General features: G+C 36.0%; 1 protein-coding gene across 5 annotated transcripts in view; it reads right to left on the reverse strand.

The window, feature by feature from the left end:
* Window positions 1–24,640, reverse strand: part of SGCG (sarcoglycan gamma) — an 85,802-nt gene that overhangs the window by 19,924 nt on the left and 41,238 nt on the right. For all 5 annotated transcript variants that reach the window (XM_061457684.1, XM_061457687.1, XM_061457683.1 and 2 more), the window contains 3 exons: window positions 21,135–21,222; window positions 11,794–11,913; window positions 7,114–7,186 (listed from right to left, as the gene is read on the reverse strand). In XM_061457684.1, coding sequence (XP_061313668.1) covers window positions 7,114–7,186; window positions 11,794–11,913; window positions 21,135–21,222 — 281 coding nt within the window. The remainder of the gene's footprint in view (window positions 1–7,113; window positions 7,187–11,793; window positions 11,914–21,134; window positions 21,223–24,640) is intronic.

Below are 24,640 nucleotides of genomic sequence, written 5' to 3' on the forward strand. Positions count from 1 at the left end.
ACAGGCAGAGGGGAAAGAGTGAAGAGTGGCAACAGTGCATATGTACAATATATCTTGGAAGAATTACTGTTATCAGGAAATGCTTCCCTTTCTTCTTCTGGTGTTTACCACATGCACATCCTCATGGTAGGTGACTCCTGTTTCCTGTCTGATATAGGTGCAGAGAGGTATGAGGTGAAAGATAATGTAAGGGATACTCTACCCAGCTCAATGTTAAGTCTTAGACCAGTGACAGCACAATTATAGACTTACAAATATTGCTAGAGGGGTCATCTGTAAGGTGTCTTCATGGTAGCTTGCTCTCTGGTGGAGTATGCTGTAATCACTGATGACAAGTTCCCTTGGCAACCTCACTGAGCAGACTGACATTGTCAAATACCCAGTTTAACAGTGTTGGTGTAGAAAATCATTAAAACTTTGGTCTCTGCACTGCAGATATATGACTGTCCCACACAAGACTGTCCCATACAAGCAGCAGAAATGACTCCTATTGATCTTAATGTGTTAAGTGACATCTCTGAAAACCTGAGGCTTTAGAAAGAGCATCAGCTGCTACCTGACTGTCTTAAACTGAAAGCCCGTTCTGACAGCAAGCAGAAACCTGCATGTATTCTCAGGGAGACCTTACCTTGCGAAAAGGCCACTAACGTCAGTGCATGGATTTCCTCTCCTCCTGATGTACCTGTCTATCACTAACAGGTTTCAAAGGCCAGCAGTCTTTTGAAACAAGAAACGTGTTGTAGGAATTCAGGAGAGCAGCTCTGACTGCCAACACATCCATGTGGAAACAGATTGTTGTGAAATGTCCCTCCTACCTCAGGAGTGAAACCTCTGTGAGAGCAGGACAGACTTCAGATTCAGAATTACAGAAGGCAGGATGATGTAATCTGTAGAGGTTTCCCATGGTCATATGATACATATGTAAAATGATATATATGCCCCACAGGTAAAGCGCTACGGTTTGTAAACTAAATTGCACTGAACAAGATTTTGCAACTATATAGGTGCACACAAAGAGACAGTAATGCAACACAGAGAAAGCATATTGTGCTTGGAAAATGCTTTTCACTTTAGGATTAATATTTTCAAGTAAACTCACTGCTTAAAAGAAGGCTGTAAGTGAAGTAGTACCCAAGCCCTTGCCAATAAGACAGTTTGAGATACCCAGTCAGAAATGCTTCTGAAAATGTAATAAATATGATATCCTGCATCATCTGATCATTATAAATGATGGCTTTTTACAGATTTGAGTCCATCAGATGAATGGAAAGAAATTTTTAAGCTTGCAAAGAAATATTTGATGGTATTCTTAGTTAACCTGAATGAAATAAAGTATATGAATGAAAATTTATATGTAGCATATTAATGCCAGGGCTCAAAAAATTACATTGCAGTAGAAATATCTCACCAGTCAGGGAGCAGAGATGCTTTACAAATACCGAATCATAACCGTCGACTTACTTCTCCATTGCATAATTCATTCTCCTCTGACTGACTGGGCTTTTGATTTGCATAATGAGTACAAATAAAAATCACTGTACTCCAATTAGTCAGATGGTATTTTTAGGCAATTAGCATGTAAGCATCAGTATTACAACTATGATTAAGCAATGATTTAGCAAATGTTTTTTACCCTGGCTGCTTCTATACATCTCTTACTGGATTTCCTTCATAATTACTACTCATGTAACCATATGCCCCCCCCAACTTCAGTTTCCAGCCTTTCTCTCTGTCTTATTACACAGTTTAACCCTAGCAAATACGTCAAGTGCAAAAGGAAATCATATCATCAGTGGGTAGTGGAAAGGATAAAAGCAAGCCTTCATAAAGAATCGCAGTAAAGTAGAAGCCATAAGAAAATGGAGTTATTTGATGCCACATAACAGAAGTAAAAATTAAAGGGGACATATTTATTCTGAATATACAGATAGGAAGGTCTACCAGCAATCCATCAGTACAGTAATTTACCTTAACCAAATACTTAAAAGATACATAATTATGCCCTCAAATTATCAATATTCTATAACATGTAGTTCACAAGCTAGGAAATATATATTTTTATGTTTTTAAGCACTGGACATAGGCATTTTATTAAAATATGAAGCAATGCTTCTAAAATTATATATTTCAAGTTTCAGTGAATGCCAATATTATACGTTTGTTTAAAAACCATCTTGTTTTATGGGAATTACTGAAGTCTTTTCAGAATACACCCACATTTGGATAGCACTTTATATATATATTTATAATGATACTCTAACAAAAGTTGATTTCTGGAAGAGTGACAGCATTCCTGCTATACTGCTATTCAAATCCAAGAAGGGTGCAAAGCTGTGGGTCACTTTTGAACTTGGATGTAAACCCTCAGTTGAAGAATTGGCAAAATACCACAAACTGACTGTACCAAGAGTTAATTCTCACAGGATTTGTGCTCAGAAGAAACAGTTTCTGGCTGTCAGACATCCATATGCAGCAAATATGACAGCAAAGCTAGTACGCATCTGTGAGCATTATATTAATTATGCATAGTATACAGTTAGTTAATAAATGGAAAGGTGTCACTTTTGTAAGCACATTTCCCTAAGTTTGGGAAACGTGTGAATGCTCAGCTCAGAAACATTGCTTGAGATTTAAAGAATTTCGCTCATTCATTGTTTTGCCTTAGCCACGTAGATCACAAGAAGTGAACAATATCAAAATGACAAAACTTTCAAGGATATAAAATATAGAAGGAATAACATAAAATGCCAAATAGTATTCTAAAGTGCTATAAATTATTAGAAAACTACGTTGGCATCAGATTGGAAAAATGTCTAAACTGAGACACTAGTTTTCACATCAAGATTCTTATTTGATAACTGGGGATATAAAAGGGTATGTGTGCTGGCATGAAGCTCTCAAGAATACAAGAGGCTACTTCCAGTAACTAACATGGAACCTGTGGAGAAGCTGGCTTTTAGGAAATTTCTATAAACTTCCCTCTCTACATCTGCTAGTTCCATTAGTTACTGTTACAGTTTTCCCACCTACATTTTGGGTTACAAGATATGTATCTGAATATGAGCTTCCATAATTCTATTTAAATTCCTTCATTTGGAAAGCAAGGTACCCATTTTCCATTAAAATGTTGTTGCGATTCAGTTAGAGGTGGCAGCTAAATTCTATAGAAGCCCCTGGAGACCTGATAAAAAATAATCAATACTATAATATGCATAAACCTATGTTACATATATCACAATCCTACTGATATTGCTATTCAGCCAGGAATTATGAAGCATCAGTTCAGTTCCCTTGTCATCTTGAGGGAAATTAAACCTGTATCCATTACCTTCATTTACCAGACTATGAAACAGTTCGGCAGGCGTAAAGAGCTGGATTGTGGCAATCCCTGTGTTGAATGCAAGCCTTTGTACAACCAAATAATCCAGGAAGAAATAGAACAAATAAAGAGGAGACAAGCTAGAGGCCAGGACATTCATCTGGTTCTGCTTCCAGGATTACTTTTGTAACTGAAAACCCCTGGCATCCTTTGGCTCTTGGATGGGTGCCCTAAACAAGAGTAACTTGTGCTTCCTCTTGCTTGCTCTCCTGTAGTCCCATGACCATACGGAAGATCTGATTCAGCTACAGGAGAGGAGATGTGACCCAGTAAACAGGTGCTTGTTGAGGTTCAACAATAAAAATTGCTAGATCGTGGATATGAGCCACAACAACCCCATGCACCACTACAGGCTTGGTGAAGAGTGGCTGAAAAGTTGTTTGGTGGAAAAGGACCTGGGGATGCTGATTGATGGCCTAACTCTGTACCTGGAAGATGTGTAGGCACTCGACTATGTGAGGCAACTGAATTGCTGGGAAAAGTAGGAGTCCAGACATATTTCTGTTCTTATTAATGATAATTGGCTAATTCTAATGAGGTAACTCCTCAGTGCTGTTTTTCTGCATAGGCTATTTCCCAGATACATCAAAATCTTCCTGTTGACTATAAGCATGCCATTGGGATGTCTGTCAGAATTTTATTATGTGCGAGACCCTGTGTATAGGTCTCTGCTGGTACTACAGTCGTATATTTTGTAAATGAAACTAGGTATCTTATTTAGATATAAGAAATCCAAGAAAGGAATTAAAAAGTAGGCAATGTTATTTTAAACGTAGGAAAGCTTCATTTTTGAAATTTCTGTTTTAGTTGTTGTAATTCTTCCTACCAGTTGGAAGTAAGTGCAAGCACATCTCTTTATGGGTGAGTCATGAATTCAGTCTATTAGACTGAAAAGGCCTCTATATGTTTCCTTCAAATTACGGAATGAAAAGACAGTTACTGACCGCAGTGTAATTGCATTTCTCTGTCTCCATTACTTAGCTATAAAAAGATATGTTCTAACACACTTATCTCTTTGTTCCCAGAAAAGCAGTCTATCTTGAAATTCGGCATTTGGACAGGAAAGCCAGCAGAATGTTTAATTCAGAAGGCCATTTATGTCAGCTTTGTTTCCAGTCCTGCCCTAAATCTGAATGACAGAGAGTGAATATGGCCTCTGTTCATGTGACACTAGCTGAAAAGTTATGAGCATTAACAGCTTTCCAATCAGCTCCTTGAAACACGCAACTACAGTTGAAGTGGATGGGTTTTCTTGAAGCAGTATTCCCTATATTTAATGCTGCATACCATGGCACTTCATATCATATTTATCTAGCATATCATATTCACATGGTACAGCATAACCACTGAAGGAAAAATAGAGGAAAAATAGAAGAAGATTAATGGACAGTGAAAGTGTGACAATAAGGCTTGAGGTGAGCAAATAGGTTATATTACCTATAACTTGGTACTCACAACCCTAATGTGGAAAAGGAGCATATTCAAGTTTAAAATAGAAAAGTAATACTTAAAATGGCATTTTAAATTTTCATTCTGAAGCTTTTCAGTAGGTAGTTTCTTGTATTTAACAATGTGGAATGAAACAGAATATTTATAAAGCATTAAGAAATAACCATTCATTGGTAAACTTATTTGAACTCTTTCACAACAAAATGCATGAATTTTGTTTACAAGATTACCCTTGAAAGTAACCTTTTTCCAGCATGAGTTTTATAAACTGCTCTTTTCTGCCTACATCTTAACTTAGCATCTGCACTGCAGACAAATGCATTTGCTTCTTGATGCTCCCCAGAAGCCCTCCATAGAATCACTGCCATCTCTGCTTTCAGACTCGATGCTGATTATGACAGGGAAAAATAAATAAATATATAGAATAAAAGGAACAAGGTGCTTTGAACTGGGTAAGGGCCTGCCAGGACATGAGTGAGTGGTGTATACATTGCACAGCTTCATGTCCTAATAGTCATCATTTTTCTTAGGGTTAAGCTAACTTGCCCTCTAGCACAGGTGTTTAGCAGCTCTTAGGATTTACGTCAAATACTAAGGTCAGTTGCAAGTGTCAGTGTTGATGTGGCCATGTAGGTGTTTCTTTGACGTTATAATTCTTAGCAAACTTCTGTAAATTCTGGAAGAATCTGAACTTCCCACTATTTTAAGTTAACTGAAGACAGAACTGAATGAGATTTTAAAAACTACACTCGAGCTCTGCTAACACATAGCAACATTTTAGCTCAACACATGTGTTTATAATTGTGGTAAAAATCACAAGGGAGAGAAGCCACTCATCCATGCAGGAGAACTTTACAGGTTATTTGAATTAATCTCAATGAATTTGAATTGCCTTCAAATTATGTCCTATTTCAAAACTGGTGAAAAATTTATAATAATAATAGTTGTATATAGTCTGAAACAGTGTAATTGCTTTTTAATGAAGTGCAGATAAGAACTTAAAATTCACTACAATATAATGAATGTAAGATAAAACTATTAGCTTTAAGTCTGTTAAAAAATTAATTGATGATGCATATGAAGTGAAGAAATAACCACAGAAAAGAGTTGATATGTATCCAATGAAAATTTGCAGACATTCTTGTCTTTGTAATTACAAAATCCAACATCCTAACTCATAAAAACTGAGATAATGACAGATGACAAATCTACAACATAATGAATCCAATCCCTACAAAATCAGGCAACGTTCACTACAATGCATAATCCTACATATTGATCAAAGTTTGTCACATCCGAATTCTACCACAGTAGAAGACACACACTTTTGAAAGTGGACATCAACATGTAAAAACTAATGTCTTGAGCTCATTTGATCTTCGAATGCACACATATCTTACTGTAAGTAAATCTTCAATATCAAGGAAAAAATTAACAGAAGTATCTTAATGGTCTCCCTCTCATTTGCCATTCTCAATTTGAAAATTCAGTCACCAAGATACAGACAGTTTTTGAAAACTTTAATCATCTTCCATGACTCTCTAGTAGTTATCCCTATTGGAGAAAAAAAAAACCCTAAGAAGAGAAATTATGACAGAAAGTAGCAAACTACCAAGGAATGAAGTATACTTCTTAAAGAGATCCTCTTTCATTTCAAACCTTTCTTTGAACTGGCTTTTAAAAACAAACATAACATGATCACGAACAGAATGTAATTTGAGTTTATTACCTCATCATAACCAACGTCTTACAAGCTAATTTGGGATACTCAAAATTACACAGAATAATGCAGAAAGAAATGCTATCCCTGAATTAAGGGGCTCTGAAACATGCAAAGGAGTTTATAATGATTTTCTCACCCCAAACTTCTCTTCACTCATACAGAGCATTGCACATTTCCAATGTGTTCTTACTAGTGTTTCCTCAGACTGACAGTAGTTCCTAAAAATCTTGACTAATTATACGCCAATGACCTGCTGCAGACAAGCAACTTCTATCGCAACATAATAGAAAAAGTCACACCTAAGGTTTTCAAAGCTGAAAAATAGAAGTTTACTGAAAAACTTCCCACAGTATATTATGCGGCTTTAAATATTCACCACCAACAATAAAGCATTCATAATATTGTTCAAAATTGCAGAGCAATGTATAATTTTCATTTAAAACAGTATTTGTTTTGAATTACAGTTCTGCAAATGCTGTTGAAAACGCCATGTTCAGAAAAAATATGAATATCTATAGTAAACAATGTTTACTTATTAATGTTTTTATGTATTAATTCTTACCTAAGCTGTTTAAAGGCTTCTGCTTTCACAAGTGGTGTTTCTACAGAATGTTCAAAAAGTGCTCCTTCAGGCCCTGCAAAAAAATAAAGAAAAATACTATATATAAAAGTTCAAATGGAAAGAAAACAGGAACAGTGATTTATATGGCCACTTGATATTAAAAATATAGATAAGTAACCATATATTAACAGTTAATAAAACAATTAAAATATAGCTACAGTACTACTATTACAGCGTTGATTGGAACGACCCAATACATGGGTAATGTAATAATTAATGTGTAAATTTTAAAATGAAATCCAAGAAGTGCGAAGACAGAGAAATTTTAAACTACTTGAGACAAAAAAATAAGTAGTAAGATTTTTAAAGTGCAGCTTCCATTACATTTAATAGAATTGAAATTCCGCAAAATCTTTGCAAATGTTACAGACCTAAATATTCATAATGGAAGAAAGCCACTGGTAAATATCAGCATTAATGCGCTAGTGAGAAGTGTGGTGGTGGTAGTGTAATAGGGAATGAAAAGGCTTATCTGCATATTTTAAGCTTTCACCTCTAATTAAGAGTAAAACCTTGCCTTCCTGTGAGAAAAATTAAGTATGACACTAAAACCCCGAAAATAATCTCAGGGCAATTTTTTTTTTTTTAAATGGCCCTAAATAAATTTCTTATCATCATTACCTACTTTATATTTTAAACTGTAAAGAAATAACGTCCAATATGATATGAATATTACTACATTTACTGTTTTATAGACTATTACTTATGATTTTAATCCTACAATACACAAGCTCAAGATACTAATTTTCTTAATGAGAGACTAAAGTCAGAAAGGTTCATTAATACCCCCTACACACCCTATGAAGCACAAACTATCTGCCTCTTCAAAGTCTAAGAGCATGTTTATTCATACCCTCAAATTGTCCCCTACTTACCTTACCTTCTGAGCAGAAGGGTTTAAATCAAACATACACCTTCACGCTGCACTTCAGCATTAACTACTCAAACTGTAAACCCTTCCATAGAACAGATCACTGGAAAATCACTGACTCAGCAAATCTTTAAGACATTATGAAAGACAAACAAGCAGGACAAGTAGTAAACTGGAGAAAGGGCAATACAATATACTTCTCCAAAAAGATACCAATCCTCTCTGCCCTGACACCTCTTCTTCAAGAAAAGTGGAGGCTAAGCAAATACATTCTATTAATTTCTTACCTTCTCACCACCAAAATATTAGCCAATACAACAGTCATGATACATAAATTATAATTTGTACCTGTTAAAAATTTTTTTGTGCAGTACTTGAGACCATTTTATATCTGCTGAATGGATTTTATTGCATAGAATTTTATCTGCTTGAGCCTATTTTCTCCCTTCTATGGACAGCCTTCCAGGAGGTAAGTTTCAAGGGCAGGCAAGGGAGTGAAGAATTGGACTCCTATGGCCATGGACTCTAGCCATTTGTGGAGGAAGATTCTGGTTCCAGCTAGTCCTGTGACTTTGTTCCTACTGCCATGACAATATTATTAGTTATAAACCAGTAATTTATTTGCTAGCTAATACACTGTTACAAGGTAGGTTTTACTGTCACCAATGCCAACTGAATGTATAAAACCCTACAAGAACAAAATGTTGATGTTCAATACTTCTGTCGCAGAGTAATAAATGCCTGCAAAAGATGCAGGTCATTACTGAATATTGAAAAGGTTGTAATTGGAGTACATCTCCGGGTAGCATTAGTTGTCATGTAGGGTTGAGCTGAGATTCACTTTCATACACTTAAAAATTTAAGTGTTTATGATGTCTATGATGTAGGTGTCACAGATGACATAGAGGCAGAATTACCTAATCATATATACGTACTGTAATCTAAAATACCCTTGTTCATCATGCTTGGCCTCCAGCTGCCATGATCAAATGAAGTGTCTTTTGTAGATAAACCATTATCAAAAGGTGTTTCAAATACTGATGGATGATCAAGTTTTAGCATATGAACTCAGCCACTATATTCAAGGGAGATGAGTGAGCCGTTGAGCTCATCCTAAAGTAGACAACTGTATTTGACCAGCAGAGTAGCTCTCCCCATGCCAGGTCTAGGTGCCTCCTTCACGCTGTAGACTGCATTGACTGTGTTGACTGCAGGTTCAATTCAGTTGTCTAAACTCAAGCATCAAGACCCGTGACCCTGTCAGGTACCTGAGACACCTTGCTGCTCATGGCTTTCCCCAGGTGTTTGCCCTTCTTAGGAGAGCACAGAGAGGGTCTGCTGCTGTTTCAGTCTATCATATGGGCCAGAAAACATCTAAGCAAAATAGCACGAGGTCAAACATACCAAATTGTTGGAAAATGACAATTCCTGAGGTGTTGGATTGTACTACCTTATTACAGTATCACAGTATCACAGTATGCTAGAGATTGGAAGGGACCTCGAAAGATCATCTAGTTCAATCCCCCTGCTCCATCCTCGTGACACTCCCCCTTTATATATTTATATACACTAATAAGGTCACCCCTCAGTCTCCTCTTCTCCAAACTATAGAGACCCAGCTCCCTCAGTCTTTCCTCATAAGGGAGATGCTCCACTCCCTTAATCATCTTCGTTGCCCTGCGCTGGACTCTCTCCAGCAGGTCCCTGTCCTTCTTGAACTGAGGGGCCCAGAACTGGACACAATATTCCAGATGGGGTCTCACCAGGGCAGAGTAGAGGGGAAGGAGGACCTCTCTCGACCTACTAACCACCCCCCTTCTAAGACACCCCAGGATGCCATTGGCCTTCTTAGCCACAAGGGCACAGTGTCGGCTCATGGTCATCCTGTCGTCCACTAGGACCCCCAGGTCCCTCTCCCCTACACTGCTCTCTAACAGGTCGTTTCCCAACCTATACTGGAACCTGGGGTTGTTCCTGCCCACATGCAGGACTCTATGCTTTCCCTTGTTATATTTCATCAAGTTATTCTTAGACTTTTAATTTTTCCTGAAAGATCCTAAATCACAGGCATTTGCTCTCTGCTACATTATATTTTAGTTGAAGCCTTTCAGGTTTTCTTACAAATTGTTACTGAGCTTTTCATAATTCACATAAACAAAATCAAACTAAAACTAAAATCAAATAGTTCCCTATATTGTATATAAAATATTGCAAGATGTTTGCGTATTTTAAGCCTGAGGTATTCTATTTCTTATGATATGAGCTTTGCAAAATTTCACATTAATCTTGTTCTTTATCTAAAATGTTTAAAAAATTATCTCAGTATGCAAAGTATTACTAATTTGTCCTTCATGCTAACAGTATCATTTAAATCACAATTTTAATAAATTAATTTGAAGCAAACTAGGTATGAATCTCCTCTCACTCCTATTAATTTTACACTGAAATAGCCTCACTGATTTTAATGGGTTTGCTTTTAACTTGTACTACAGAGTAAAAAAGAAACAGGCAATGCATCTTTCTGCAGTATCTGCTAAAGTAAACAATTATCCTTGCAGTGTAAAGACTAATATTGGACAAGTCAGAATACACGTTTTAGCATAACAATTTAAACTTGTGTATGAATTATTTTTACTTACTTTGAGCAGAGATAGACTTTTCCAAATCAGTTAACAATTATGCTGTTTTTTCATATCTTTGTTAAACATGCTTTTCTATTAAAGTTTAGCATCCCTTGGGCAAACAATAATTATTTGATATGGTTTCTTGGTTAAACACACTTGTAATTTCAATTAGGTTAAATAGTAAAAAACTTAAGATAAGACCCTCAGGCGTAAACAGAATTTATTAACACATTTATTATAACTTAACTTTGGCTTTGAAACACTAATTGTATAGTTACTACATTTGTAGTTTTGCACAGTGAAATAATATGAATATATCAATTCAAATTAAGACCTCAAGATTTCAGGGGACCAATAATTAGCAAAAATTAATCATGATAGTTGCACCCAGGCTAAAAATATTAAAAATGTAATTCAAAACAAGCTACAGAATATTTCTTGTTATTCCCTTTGATGGATTCTTCTGCTTAAGGAGAAATCACACCTTGATATATCTGCATTAATGCAACTTTATACCTGGAAAATGAATGTTGACTTTATCAGGTCATATGAAAGGAAATAGCTTTTCATGTGATAACTGACATCTTATTTTGTAACTGAGTATTTTGGTGCTTTGAAGAAATAGCCTAAGACAAACTTGTCTTTGAAAAATGGCATTTAAAATATATTACAAATACCATTCTGTCACATGTCTACACACAAAGCAGAAATACAGTGGCTTTCACTTTGAAAGATAAAATCATATAAAAATATCAGAGAGAATCTAAAAATGTTTTCACAAATAAAACCCAGTACGACTCAATTTGTATTATCTAGAATTTTTTCAGCCTCATTTAACAGTGTGATTGGAAACATTTAATAATTCAGAAAAAAAAAAAAGCACCAATCACTAAAATAAAATATACATATATACACAATTATTATTTTACTGTGATATATTATAATTTTGCTTTTAAAAGTTCTTACTGATTACTTGCTGACAGAGGTTAGAATATCTTCAGATTTCTATTCCCTAATGAGGTAAAACCAGAACCTGCATCCACAAAATGATGTATTTAAAAATGGCATTTTTCATTGTGTTTTTCTTGTGGCTATTATTTGGGCGTTTCTCAAACTGTTACAAACCTGTGACTCGAAGTTTATCTGTACCAATTACAACCTCATTTTCATCCACTGTAAAAAGTGGTTTGCCGTCCTTTGAGTTGATCTGAAATTGCTGACCGTGGAATTCTACCATTTTAGGACCTGCAAAGCACAGTAGAATAATGGATTAATTACATCAGTTTTCTTCAGCTTTCTATATAAATTGCTAATAATTTGAACTGTGGTCTTAATAATTTAATGACACATTTAAGTATGTTGAGGATCATGAAGAACCTGAATATTCTAAGGATAGTGGCCCTGTAAGTACTGAAATTGGGTAAGTCTATTTACAAAGTCACAAAACTGTGCCTGGAGTCATGCTTTCAAACTGGGTTTCCAGGGAATTTAGGAAATCCCTGATGAACTGATCAAGACAAACATTCCTGATCTTGTTGTTGTAACTGCTGAGATTCTCTGATCAGTGTGAGTCTATCATCTCTTTTTTTTTTTAAATAAAATCTAATTATCAAAGTCCTTGCAGCATCATCCTTTATGATCAGGGAGGCTTAAATGCTTTAAAATTACAAGCATCCCATGTAAGAGCAGGACCCTCAGCTCTTCATAGCAAATGTCAGTTTGGTGCCACACATCTAACAACTGTTACTGATCATGTTCTTAGAAAAGTTTAAAAAAGCTACAAGAATATTTGCAGTTTGACCTCGTACTCCAAAAAGTAAAATAATCATCTGCAAGACAGCCTTTATGTATTACCGAATCCTAGATTCAGCAAAACATCCTGTTCTACAGTATTGACGTGGTAAGCGGATATAAATCAAACCCTTAGTATTACCCTTTCCACAACCTGATCAATTAAAAATTCACACCACGTAAATTTGAGTGTTGATTTGATAGTCATCATCTAAATCTGTGGTCAGAATTAGAACTACAGAGAATGGTCAAAGCAGCTAAGGCACCTTTTTTAATAAATGTTTTTAATGAATTTTTAATAAATGCATTTCAGAGACTATTCGTGGGAGTGAGAGGTGCTGAGCTTCTTCCTTTCCAGCAGGAACCTGCCGTACCAAGCCTGCTCCCGTAAATGTTAAGTATATTCCAGGCAGTAATTCTCAAAAGAAACATCATTAGGATTATTTTTTTTTCCTTCCAGTTAAAATGACATTAGCTGGTGGATGATTGATACGCTAAGAAATGTATTCTAAAATCTGTGTGGTAGCTGATGCGAGAGATGCATACCATAAAGTTCTATAGAATTTGCTTAGTGATTCGCTTGGCAGACACAAAGGATTGCTTTTAACTGCCCACCAAGTACAGAAGGGGTTATATAAACCATAATATCCTAAACTAAGGCAACAATTTTAACGCATAAAACCTGATACAGATTCTATTTAAAGATGGTTAGGACAGGAAGCTGAACTTTCACGTAAATTATACGCTGCTGGACATGTGCACCCTAACACAGCTTTACTCATCTCAATTCAGCTATTCTCTAAAGCTCCTCCAAAGCATGACTTTATTTCTGAGAAGTGTATTGCAAAAAGTGAAAAGGTGCTGAACAGTCGTATTTTTTTTACAGCAAAAGAAGCAGTTCTGGGTAAGTGAGGCAAGGTTAGATCTCTATCCATGGTTGCCTTCCACAGATTCAGTTCTAAGCTGTGAGGTTTTATAGTGTGAGTAATGTTTCAAATAATAATTAGAAAGTGCTTTAAGTGTATCTGAATTATTGTGCAAACTTGTGAACAACATGCAGCAATGTATCTAGAAGACTCACAAATACATACTGTTAATTTATATATAATTGTTAATTATTTACACACAATTACAGAAAAATACTTTCATGTGACGAAGATACTGTACATTTAGAGGAAATGTTATCTACTGATTTCCTTGGTACAAAGGCAGTCATCTTTGAAAATGAACTGCCAGGTCTCAATAGTAGCACTTCTGCTCTTTCCTTCTCAATACCTTGGTAGACACAGAAGTTTTAATAACTTAATAACACATTGGGAAAAAAAAAAAAAAAGGATTTGAAAGAACCAGAGTGTGACCTGACTTGCACCAGATCCCTTCTAGGAGAACATTTATCTTCTTGATTTGCTGAATCCATTTCACAGGATATCTTGTTAAAAAAGGGTTTTTCACATTTCTCATAGTAAGAACAGGAAAAACCTTTCTCAAACAGCAGGAATTGATTGATCTAATATATGTATCTGCATACTGCCAGAAAATTGGCAGTTATTTATTAATTCTATTGTTATGGAATGTAGATTAATTCAGAGAGATGTGACATAAAGAAAGAAAATAGTTGTAAGATCATCATAGAATCATACAACAGTTTGGGTTCGAAGGGACCTTCAGAGGTCATCTAGTTCAACACCCCTGCAGTGAGCAGGGACAGCCTCAACCAGATGAGGTTCCCCAAAACCACATCCACTCTGGTCTTGAATGTCTCCAGGGATGGTGCATCCACCACCTCTCTGTGCAACCTGTGCTAGCGTTTCACCACCCTCTTTGTAAAGAATTTTTTCCTCATGTCCAACCTGAGTCTCCCCTCTTTTGGTTTGAAACCATCAGATCTCATCTATCACAACAGGCCCTGCTAAAAGATTTTTTCTTTTCTTACTCTGTTCTGCTATCCATGATTTCTGATAACCTATGGCTATCACCTACTCTGTATGCTTCACTTTTCTCCTACCACCTAGAATCATTGAAGTGTTGAATATAAGCCAAAAACCTGAGTGCTTTGGGGTATTGCTATGCAATTTTATTTTTTAGTTAATTTTTATTAAAGCATCTTACTTAAAATAAGATCTCAATAAAAGTGTATTAAAAATGTAATACTCCTACAGATTCAGTTCTAGTTCCATGAGTAATATAGTACCTAAAGATGTAAAGCCATTGCTTTCAGAAACATAGAATTAGTCAGATTTTCATATGGAATGGTGTGGAAGTACTTGCTGGTCTTTTGTTAGAATTAATGTGTTATTACAGAGAACATGCAGCACATTGTGTATATACATTTTATGTCCAAATCATACATCTCTCATCACCTTGAAAAACATCTCTAATACTTTAATAGAACACTTGCTGTTCCTGTTTCCTCTTTTTCTCTCAGTTCTCCTTTTATGCAATGGATACAATTATGCCCTCTGAGATCAAAGTAAGGATGCCTTACTGTCAGCACTTCTTATACTTTGTTGTTCTCTATGATTAAACACAAGTCTAGAGATCTCAAAAAAATCAGTTCTGAAGGATCACTGCAGACACTGATTATGCAAACGCTGGCAACCAGTACTTTCCCCTCTCAGTATGATTTACTAACTAAATGTCTTTATCCATCTAGGCACTGTCTTCATAAAATACTCAATATAAATAAAAAAACCCCAAACCTGTGAAACATTTCATTGTAAAATGGATTATTGATGAAACCATAGCAGGAATAGGAGATCATGTTTCTCACACAGTGACGTGACAAAAAGGCTATGGTGTCACATTCTCTCTCAGGCCTAATGAGTCCAGAATGTGTTGCATGATGAATAACTTCATCAGGAAAAAGTGAAAAATACAGTCCTCACATATGTAAAATGGAAAGGCAAGTACCAAAGGAGAATGAGGCATGATAATTTGAAACCTTCTATAAAGAGACAACAGCTGATCTGAGTCACTCATTCCTGAGTGAATACTTTAACCACTCTATCTTCTGCATAATGGGTAATTCTTTTTCCTCCAATTATTATTACTATAAAGAAATCCATGGGTGTTATTTTCATAAGGTCAACTCCAGCACTGTGTTTCAGGAGTATTCTATTCTTGCTTATTGATCTGAGCAGAGGACAACGTAAGAGGACCAATTAAACAGATGGGGCATGACTCAGTTGCCAACATAGCTGTCCAGTGCCATACTTTGGTGTTCTCTGCTTGGCTTTCAGCTTATTTTAGATGCCCTAGAATATCTAAGACTTCTGCATTGGACTAGAAAGTCTGACACGGGGTCTGTAAGCAACCTGGGTCCTTCCAGAGTGTCAGCTGAAGACAGGGCAAGACAGAATCACAGAAGAATGCTAACCAGAGATCACCTCTGGAAGTCGCCTAGTTCTACTGCCTGCTCATAGTAGGGTCAGCCTGGTTGGAACTCAGATGAAGGTGCTCATGGTCTTGTTGAAGTGGAATTTTAATACCTCTGAGGAAGGGGATTCAGTAGCCTCCCTGGGCAACCTGTTCCCATGGTTAACCTTTCTAACAGCAATATTTCCTCCCCTTCTATCCAGTTGCATTTTGCTTTAATGCAGCCTATGACTGCTGCTTCTTGCCCTTTTGCTGTGCACCTCTTGAGAAAAGTCTGTCATTTTGCCTCTTGCCCTCCTAGTAGCAGGCAGAAGTTAGAAGCCCCCTTTAGCCTTCTTTTCTGCAGGTTAAACAAACGCTACTTCCACTCCCTGATCATCTTAATGGCATCCTATGTGACACTGCTTAGTTTGCTCATAGCTCTGTCATACTGGAAGGGGCTTAACACAGCATTCCAAATGTAAGGGTGGAATGATACAGCCCAGTATGCTATTAGACCTCACTGCCACAAGGGTACACTGCAGATATGTTCAAGTAGTACTCCAGGGTGGGTGTGCGTTTGTGTGTCTTCGGCAGATCTGCTGCAAAATACAGGGATCTAGCTCGTTTTTTGGCCACTAACTGCCACTGAGAGTCCTTCATTTTAAGAAGGAAGCATTGTTACACTTAAAATGAATAGTCTTTTAGATGTACTTAATGACTCAAATTCTACAACAGATTATAGTCACAATGAATTTCAGCTATTTTAAGATGACCTTTACAAATTCAACTAGCATCTACCAATGACAATAATTCAATCTTCTTATTACTTTAAAGGATGAAAACACAGGAACTATACTCACCCTCAGCAATAGCTATTATCTTCAAACTATCATTCAGTGACTTATGTTAATGACTACCACACCATACAAGCCAAAATATGTTTGGGATTGCAAATTTACTGAAGACTGTAAAAATTGAGAAGGTTATAAAATATTGAAAAATTCCTTTTTTTCTACTTATTTTGAATTCCTTCCTCCCATTGAAATAAAGACTGGAGCTACTCAGATGAGTAATTGCTCTCTGATGAGAGAGGGGTAAGCACTATCTGCTTCTTTTTCCAAATAAAAAATTATTTACCAAACATTACCCTTTTTTCAGAGCTAAGCTCTACAGACTTATATGTACACTACTTTTCTTCTAGACACAATCAGAGAAGTGACAGCATAGAATTCAAATCCCCTTGGCCAAGATAAATTTCCCCTTAACTGTGATGCTGGCATATACAAATATCACAAGTTGGCAATACACATAACTACCTGATTTTATTTAGTTATGTTAGTTATCTAGAGGATGCTTAAAGTGTGGCTTAAGTCTGCATTGCTGACCCTGAACATTATCATGTATTTCCTCATACAGATTATCATATTTGGGGACAGGGTCTGTAAATCTTGCTATGGTAAGCACCTTGTTATAAAGGGTACATAGACTTTAATGACTGGTTTGTTGTTTTTTTTTTTTGCAAAGATGCTTTTCAATGGAGTCTAAATATTAAACTGCAACTGTAATGACTGGTTCTTTTTTGTAAGTAAGTTTTCATGGATATATTCTTATCTAGCTTTAATTTAAGTGTATATTCATTGCTACTTTTTTCTGCTATTTAATTATTTTCAACATTATACTAATTTAAATACACAATGGTCTTACAAAGACTAATAGCATATGCATTTAATGTAGAACAGAAACATGTTTTCCACAGAGTAAAAGAGGGAATTAGAAAAGAGTATCAGATAAAAAGTCTGTAGGATATTTTAGAAGCCACCTGTCATTCTCTAAATTTTGCCTGATCTGAGTCAACAACTAAATTTTACTCTTAAATAAAACTGGCATGTGTGTGTTGATATAATCAGATTCACTGATAGCTAAAATTTTTATACTTCTGAAAGTAAAAATACTTACTTTAATCTCCTTGGAACAAATATTGTAAGTTCATGATCACAGAAAGACTTAATCACCTCCAAAAATACTTCAATGAAGTTTCCAATTTGTATTTCTATTAATTGCTCCTATATTGTATCTTTCCTTCTTATAACCCAGCTGGAGAGCAATAAAAGTTGTGCAAATAATCATCTTCCTGCAGTACAAAGATCTTCAAGAAATATGTCCTGCCTTTCATCTTAATGATAAGAAAGAACTTATTTGGACAAAAATGGAGTTTTTAATGAAATACTTCTGGGAAAAATAGAAAAGAAAAAAGCTAAATGATTTTACAATGTCATTAATTAAGTCAAGTTTATGAAACTGGCTTCAGGGTTTTCCCTGTGAAAACATCATCAAACTCTTCCTGCATACATCATGCTTCCTTAACACTGTTTTCTTTCTATTATGTCTCTGATGAAAAAATACCATCACTTGAAAATGAAGTATCATAAGAAATATATGATAAGAAAGCCAGAAATTATTTGATGTTGGAAAGTAGTAGTTTATAGATGGAAATTAATGCTAATGAAGCAATATATCAGATACTGGCACTTAGTTTCATTAGAATGTTCTCTTCGAAAAAAAGGGGTGGGTTAGCACAAATGCTCTCATTTTAACAGCTGCTCAGATTAATGTGATGGACACAAAATCTCTAGACATGAGTCTGAAGAACAGATCTTTTCAAAAGCTGACCCTACTTTTCAGTAAAGATAGTTGGAAGCATGCTGCTTTTTAGCTACTTTCTTAATATTCAACCCTGGAACACCACTGCAAAATCTGACTGCATTACATTCACCCGCTGGTAGGCTATACAGGTAAGCATATGTTTGCTTAGGTGAACCATCATTTAATGTTTGATACCAATGTTGCTCTTAAGTATTTGATAATTGACTATGTATGTATTCTGTATGTTTCTTATATATATAGTTCGTATTCATTATCATTCACCGTTGACAAAGTTTGATAATCTTTTAGACTAGGTTGTTTTATTATTGCCAGGTCAGAGAGAACCTTGGGCCACATGATCTAGTGTCTGGCATCCCTGCCCATGGCAGGGGAGTTGGAACTAGACTATCTTAAGGTCCTTTCCAACCCTAACCATTCTATGATTCTATTACGGCCCACAGTGCTATATTCCTTTTTTGTTCTAGGACTGAATAAGACTTTGAAGTGGTAAGTACAGGAATCTTTGAGATGATGGTTGGCAGCTTTATTCCACTGCTTTCTTGGATTACTGAGGAAAGTTCTAGATACTCAGTTCTGAAGGTTGATGAACAAGCTGTGATAATAACATCTGAATCTTATTCATGATTTTAAACACAGGAGCTATTCTAATGAAAATAGTTACCATCTGTTCTGTAGACATCCTTGCCTTGCTTATAAGCATCTCTTCCTATGGTTTTCTTAACTCCATCTGGCTCTTCCACACCTTTCCACATCTGTGCTTTCCTTCAGTTCCCTCCTTGCCATCTGTTGGTCAACATCCTTTTTAAGTCCCATTTCTCTCAGAAATGTTTCCAAAGTCCCAAAGCAATCACATCTCTGTAAACCCTCAACTAAAAGTCCCATTTCCTTTTTTTTTTTTAAATTATTAATTTTTAAATAGAAATTATTTACTTGGTTTTAATATTAGTTTCTCTGGTCATATATGAGTTTTAAATGATTTAAAAGAGTAGCTCAAACAAAATGGGTATCTCTGTCAACTAGAAGGATACTGAAGTCAAAAATGAGTAAAGCACAGAACTGTTTTTTTTTTTTCAATTTAGTCTTTTCCTGACAAGCAGTTAGTTAAATGCATTTGCATTGAGTGAGGCTTCTGAAAGCAGTGTAATTATGGAACACAGTCCAAAATACCAGATCTGCAGCATGTTTTTTTAAGAGCTACAAAGTCCAGATAACTCGTTCAAGGGGTACGTCACGCAGGTAAACCAAGGAGCATGTAGAAACTTTAAAACTAGAGTGCTCATGGTGGAAGTTGCTTGCATTTAATGTCATTTGCGTACATCTGTGATTCATGAGGAAAACATTTTTCATTCTTTCCTAATACGTGTCTGTTATCTTCATGTGAGGAATGACATAGAACTCCTCAAGTAAAGATTTATTTCACATCTCTCTCGTGAATTGCTTCTATGGAAGACTGGGTATTTAAATCACTCTTAGTAACTTATTAAAATATTTTAACAGATAATTTGAATCACAATCTTCTTTGAGTTAAAAGGTATTTCTGTTATGATCTTATGAGTAATACTATATTATATTGTCATCTTTGGAACAATCCAAAATTGATCTATACAGTTCCTTCACAATGGCGATTGTTCCTATTTGTAAGATGAATAGAGTATTAAGACATAATACCAGCATGCTGACAACTGTGGAAGGCATTAATTCTTTAGAAAAGGCTTGTGCATACAGATTTAATCAGCCACACCCCTATTTTTCACACTTCTTATAAGGAAACATCATCTTACATGCATGCATTCTATGACTGCCTAAGGACAATGGCTAAAAATATCAAGCTATATATAGATGGTCGTTTACTTCAACATACTGCCACCTACCCCAGCCGCCATTGTTTGGCCATATCTTTAGATATTAACAGAGTTCTTTACAGTATTAAGTTTTTATTGTTTTTTTCAACATTTTTCCATCAGTCTAAAATTAGTATGATTTCATATTAGTAGTATTTCATGTTAGTATTTACAAAGGTACCAACTACACCAGACAGCAAATAAGTCCAATTATTAATGAATTCAGTAAATAGAATTGCCAGTCAAAGAGAGATTACTTAAACATCAAACATTTAAAATAATATGCAAATGCACATTAGCACTTTCTTTTGATGCAGTTTTGATTTTCCCAAGCTCAAATCATTTTTTTACCCTCTTACCTAAGTATTGCAAAGCAAGCCAGAGTGCTGTCAAAACTTTCCTACTTCAGTGTTGTATTTGAACTGCCTTTGTACTCTGAACACATTTAAAAGATTTGAGATGCAGGTCTTCCAGTGTACGCTCTGCTCCTTCCTACTGGTTTACTCATATATACAGCCCCTCTGCACAGCTAGGCAACTTCTTGACTGGTCAGCACTAAGTATTTGGCTTTTCCTTACGAAAAGCTAAGAATTTTTTTCTTTGCATCTTTGGAAAAATTGAAAGAATTCCTATGAAATCTAGGTTAAACTGTATCTCAGTTTTAAGAAGAAGCAATAAATATAGTTATTGGAAGGGTCAAAGTGAAGAGTTAAATGAACATTTTGAAGTCCAGTTTGCCCTCCTACTCGTCGCGGCCTAGTCCCCCCGGGGGTTTCCTAAACAGCAAACAAGGAAAAATCACTTAAGACTTACCGACATTTAATCTGCCTGTGACTTCCCCATTTGAATTGCGAGCATTAACAGTCACGTTGTGAGTAGACTGGAGAAGCAGTGATGAGTCCTGGAGTACGGAGGAGAAAAAAACCATCCACAGTGTCATCAAATAATCTGGGCTGGTATTTTTCAATAAGCTTCAACTATATCAGGTTTAAAATAAGAAGAAAAACCTAGAGAATATGTCAGGTGAACAAAATCTGTGTTTCTGGACCAATGAACATGGTTGCTAGCATTTTATCTTTTAAAAAAAAATGCTTAAGCGCTAGATCAGCTACATTCCAATACACAATTGAGAGTCTGTTTAAGTGAATTGTGAATACCCCACTCTGCAAATTTGCACTATTATATTAATTGGTGAGAAATATGCGTGTGCATACTGCTTCCTCAATGGTCCATGCAGCCTATATGCTTTGTCTTGATTTTGACACCTGGCACTGATTCTCCCAGCAAGGAAACACAGACAGTCTGATGGAGAAAGTGGCAGGTTGACTAGCTCAAAGCTGACTTTAATAGATGACAGTACAGATAAGAGTGTCAATCTAAATTAAATAGTCTCCCTGTCCTCCACTCAGAAGGATGACAGAAATGTATTAACAGACTGCACAGCATCACCTGCTTGTCCACATCTCTGCACCATGATTTGAGCCTAAACCACTCTGTGCTGTATCTAGTGTTCCAGAATACTAAATCACATCTGAAGGTCACAAAGCAATGGTGCTCATATTCGACTTTTAACTTTCCTGCACCACAGCTGGGACATATGCAAAGCAACTAGATCCTTAAGGGTATCCATGCTACTTACAGAAGCCAGGGCATGCTTCCTGCTGTAACTGGTATCTTCATTCATTCCTAGCACACCTTATCACAAGTGAGTCTAGCTATGGTAGACAATTCAAAATTTCATGTCATTCTTAGGCTGCAACCAACATGGAATTTCTTCACCAAAACCAAAACATACCCTTGTGTTAACTCATGGCTTGGTGTACAGGTGTTTTCATACGAAAGTATACTTTCTGTCTAAGGACAGGAACCTTTTTCAGTTGCCAAAATATCAGGAACATGATATGAATACAGTATTAGTAAGCTGTTGGCTTATGACATTGGTGATATTAGTTCCTAAATAAATAAGTGATTTTCTAACTACTGAAATATTGTATATATTTTATATATATAGTATATATATTGTACATATATAGCTTCTAGTAGTTCTTCTAGACTCAAGAGAGTTTCTGCAACACCTTGAAAGGCTAACCCCTGAAAAGCACTCCCAAGTCATGTTTCCATCATAACTTAATGCTTAGAGTGCGAGGTAACTTGAGAATTTTGAACACATTTCATGTGAAGAATTTTACTACAAACACATGTCTAATAAGTGATAGAAGCAATACACACAGTTTGGAGTCCAACTTACACTTTCTTTTCTTAAACAACAGCCCAATATCTTACAAGTAGGAAGCTAAGCTCTCTCAAAAGGAGTCATTAAGTGAGCAAAATAAATTAATCTCATTTTGTAAATTATATCAGGAAAATGTGAAGGCACAGAATTGACAAAAATTATGAAAAGTCTTAAGGAAAAGTAAGCAGTGTGTTAGAATGAACATTAATGGTAACAAGTTAGTATGAGGTGGAAAAGGAAAGTCGACAAAGATCAGGTAAATATATCACAACTAAGTATACATGCTAAATGACTCACAAATCTGGGCATCTTTATCTGACTGTTGCTGGTCAATTTAAAAAAATAAATTAGTAATTTTCAGTATTAAATGAGACCTCTGCAGTTTCCACATGTATGCTGCTAATTAAAATCTAGTAACATATTTATAAATGCTCATCTTTTATCATTCATGAATATGTATTAGCTAATATAGTGGATGAAAGATTGGACTTGAGCTGGCAATGCCTACTAGCAGGCCAAAGGCCAATCGTATCTTGAGCTGCATCCAAAGGAACGTGACCAGCAGGACAAGAGAGGTGATTCTGCCCCTCTAATCTGCTCCTGTGAGACTCCCAGTACTGCATAAGTCTATGTCTGTCCTCAGTACAAGAAAGACACAGACCTGCTGGAGAGGGTCCAGAGAAGGGCCACAAAAATGATCACAGGGATGGAGTACCTCTCCTATGAGAAAATGTTGAGAGTTGGGATCGTTCAGCCTGGAGAAGAGAAGGCTCCAGGGAGACCTTATTGCAGCTTTTCCATATGTGAATGTTAGAGAGGGTGAAGTTTTTACAATAAAATAATCATATAAAATAATAAAATGATTATATTTGAGAAATTTATAAATCAATAGTGAGGTAAACGGTTCTATAGGACTGAATCTGCAGTTAGCCACAGCGAAATCGAAGTTATGGGAAAAAGAACTAAAAGATCAGTGAATCCCACACAGATAATCCAATCATATCGCTGAAATCCTGAAGAAAACCTAATGATAGGTCTGATTAAGGATTTCGCAAAACTGAAAAACACAAGTAGAATAACAGCATGTTTGCCGATACCCAAAGTAGCTGGAGAACCGATTGAATGGGGAGTAATACCGTTTTCACTTTCAGAAATTAATGGAACAATCATTTGTCAGGAAGAAGAGGTAACGAGAAATATAACAGTGATAGAATATCAGGAAGAAGGTGTCTTTGGGGATCCTGCAATTTTGATATTAAAATCAGTATGTGAAATGTACCAAAATGCTCAGTTTACCTCTATAAGAAACAAGTGGGGAAAGTGTGTCTATAATAAAGGGAAGAAGATAAACAAGAAAAAGTATGGGAATGTGAAAAAGCAAATGGTTTAAAACAAAACTGGGACACGGCTTGGTCAATGAGCATTTTGCAGAAATTTCAATATATTGGAAACACATTTTGGTGCCTTAGATGGACAGGAAAGCAAAATGTGACAGAAAACATAAACATCAATAATTTGCTGTCCATAAACAGAGTTAGTCGAGATGTTATCAAAAATGTTCCTTGGTGGAATTGTACCAAAATTTTAGATTGCGACTCTGACCCCGAAGAAATCACAATACCTCCAGTTAAAATTGCTTTAATGGCAGTATGTGCATGTCGAGGACTGAGAATTGAAGGAAAAGTGATACAGGTCCCAATTGACAATGTAGACTGTAAATATTCTATGGTGCGTAGTATAGGACATTTTGTTGGGGCAGCAAGTGATGGAACTTGGACTACCCACTTATCTGTGGATGGTCCAGCTAAAGAAATCACCTTGGGATTACCAACTCTTTGTCCAGTTTGGAAGAAGTCACCATTCAAAGGCAGATTGGAAGCCCTGCAGATTCGAACAAAAAGAGATATAGGTGATAACAACAGTGATGATGAAGACACTTGGCAGGAGCCCTCCACAGGAGTTAAAATAGGATGGGCTTTTGAATCCCTATTTGCCCAAGTAGCAGCATATCGAAATAGAGAGATGATTGACAGCCTGATTGGCCAAACAAAAAGATTAGCCAGAATAACAAAGAAAAGATTCAAAG

Source organism: Pezoporus flaviventris, unplaced genomic scaffold (assembly GCF_033815535.1).
Source record: "Pezoporus flaviventris isolate CSIRO_AGI_PZ_B2104156 unplaced genomic scaffold, CSIRO_AGI_Pfla_v1 ptg000025l, whole genome shotgun sequence".
Lineage (NCBI taxonomy): Eukaryota > Metazoa > Chordata > Aves > Psittaciformes > Psittacidae > Pezoporus > Pezoporus flaviventris.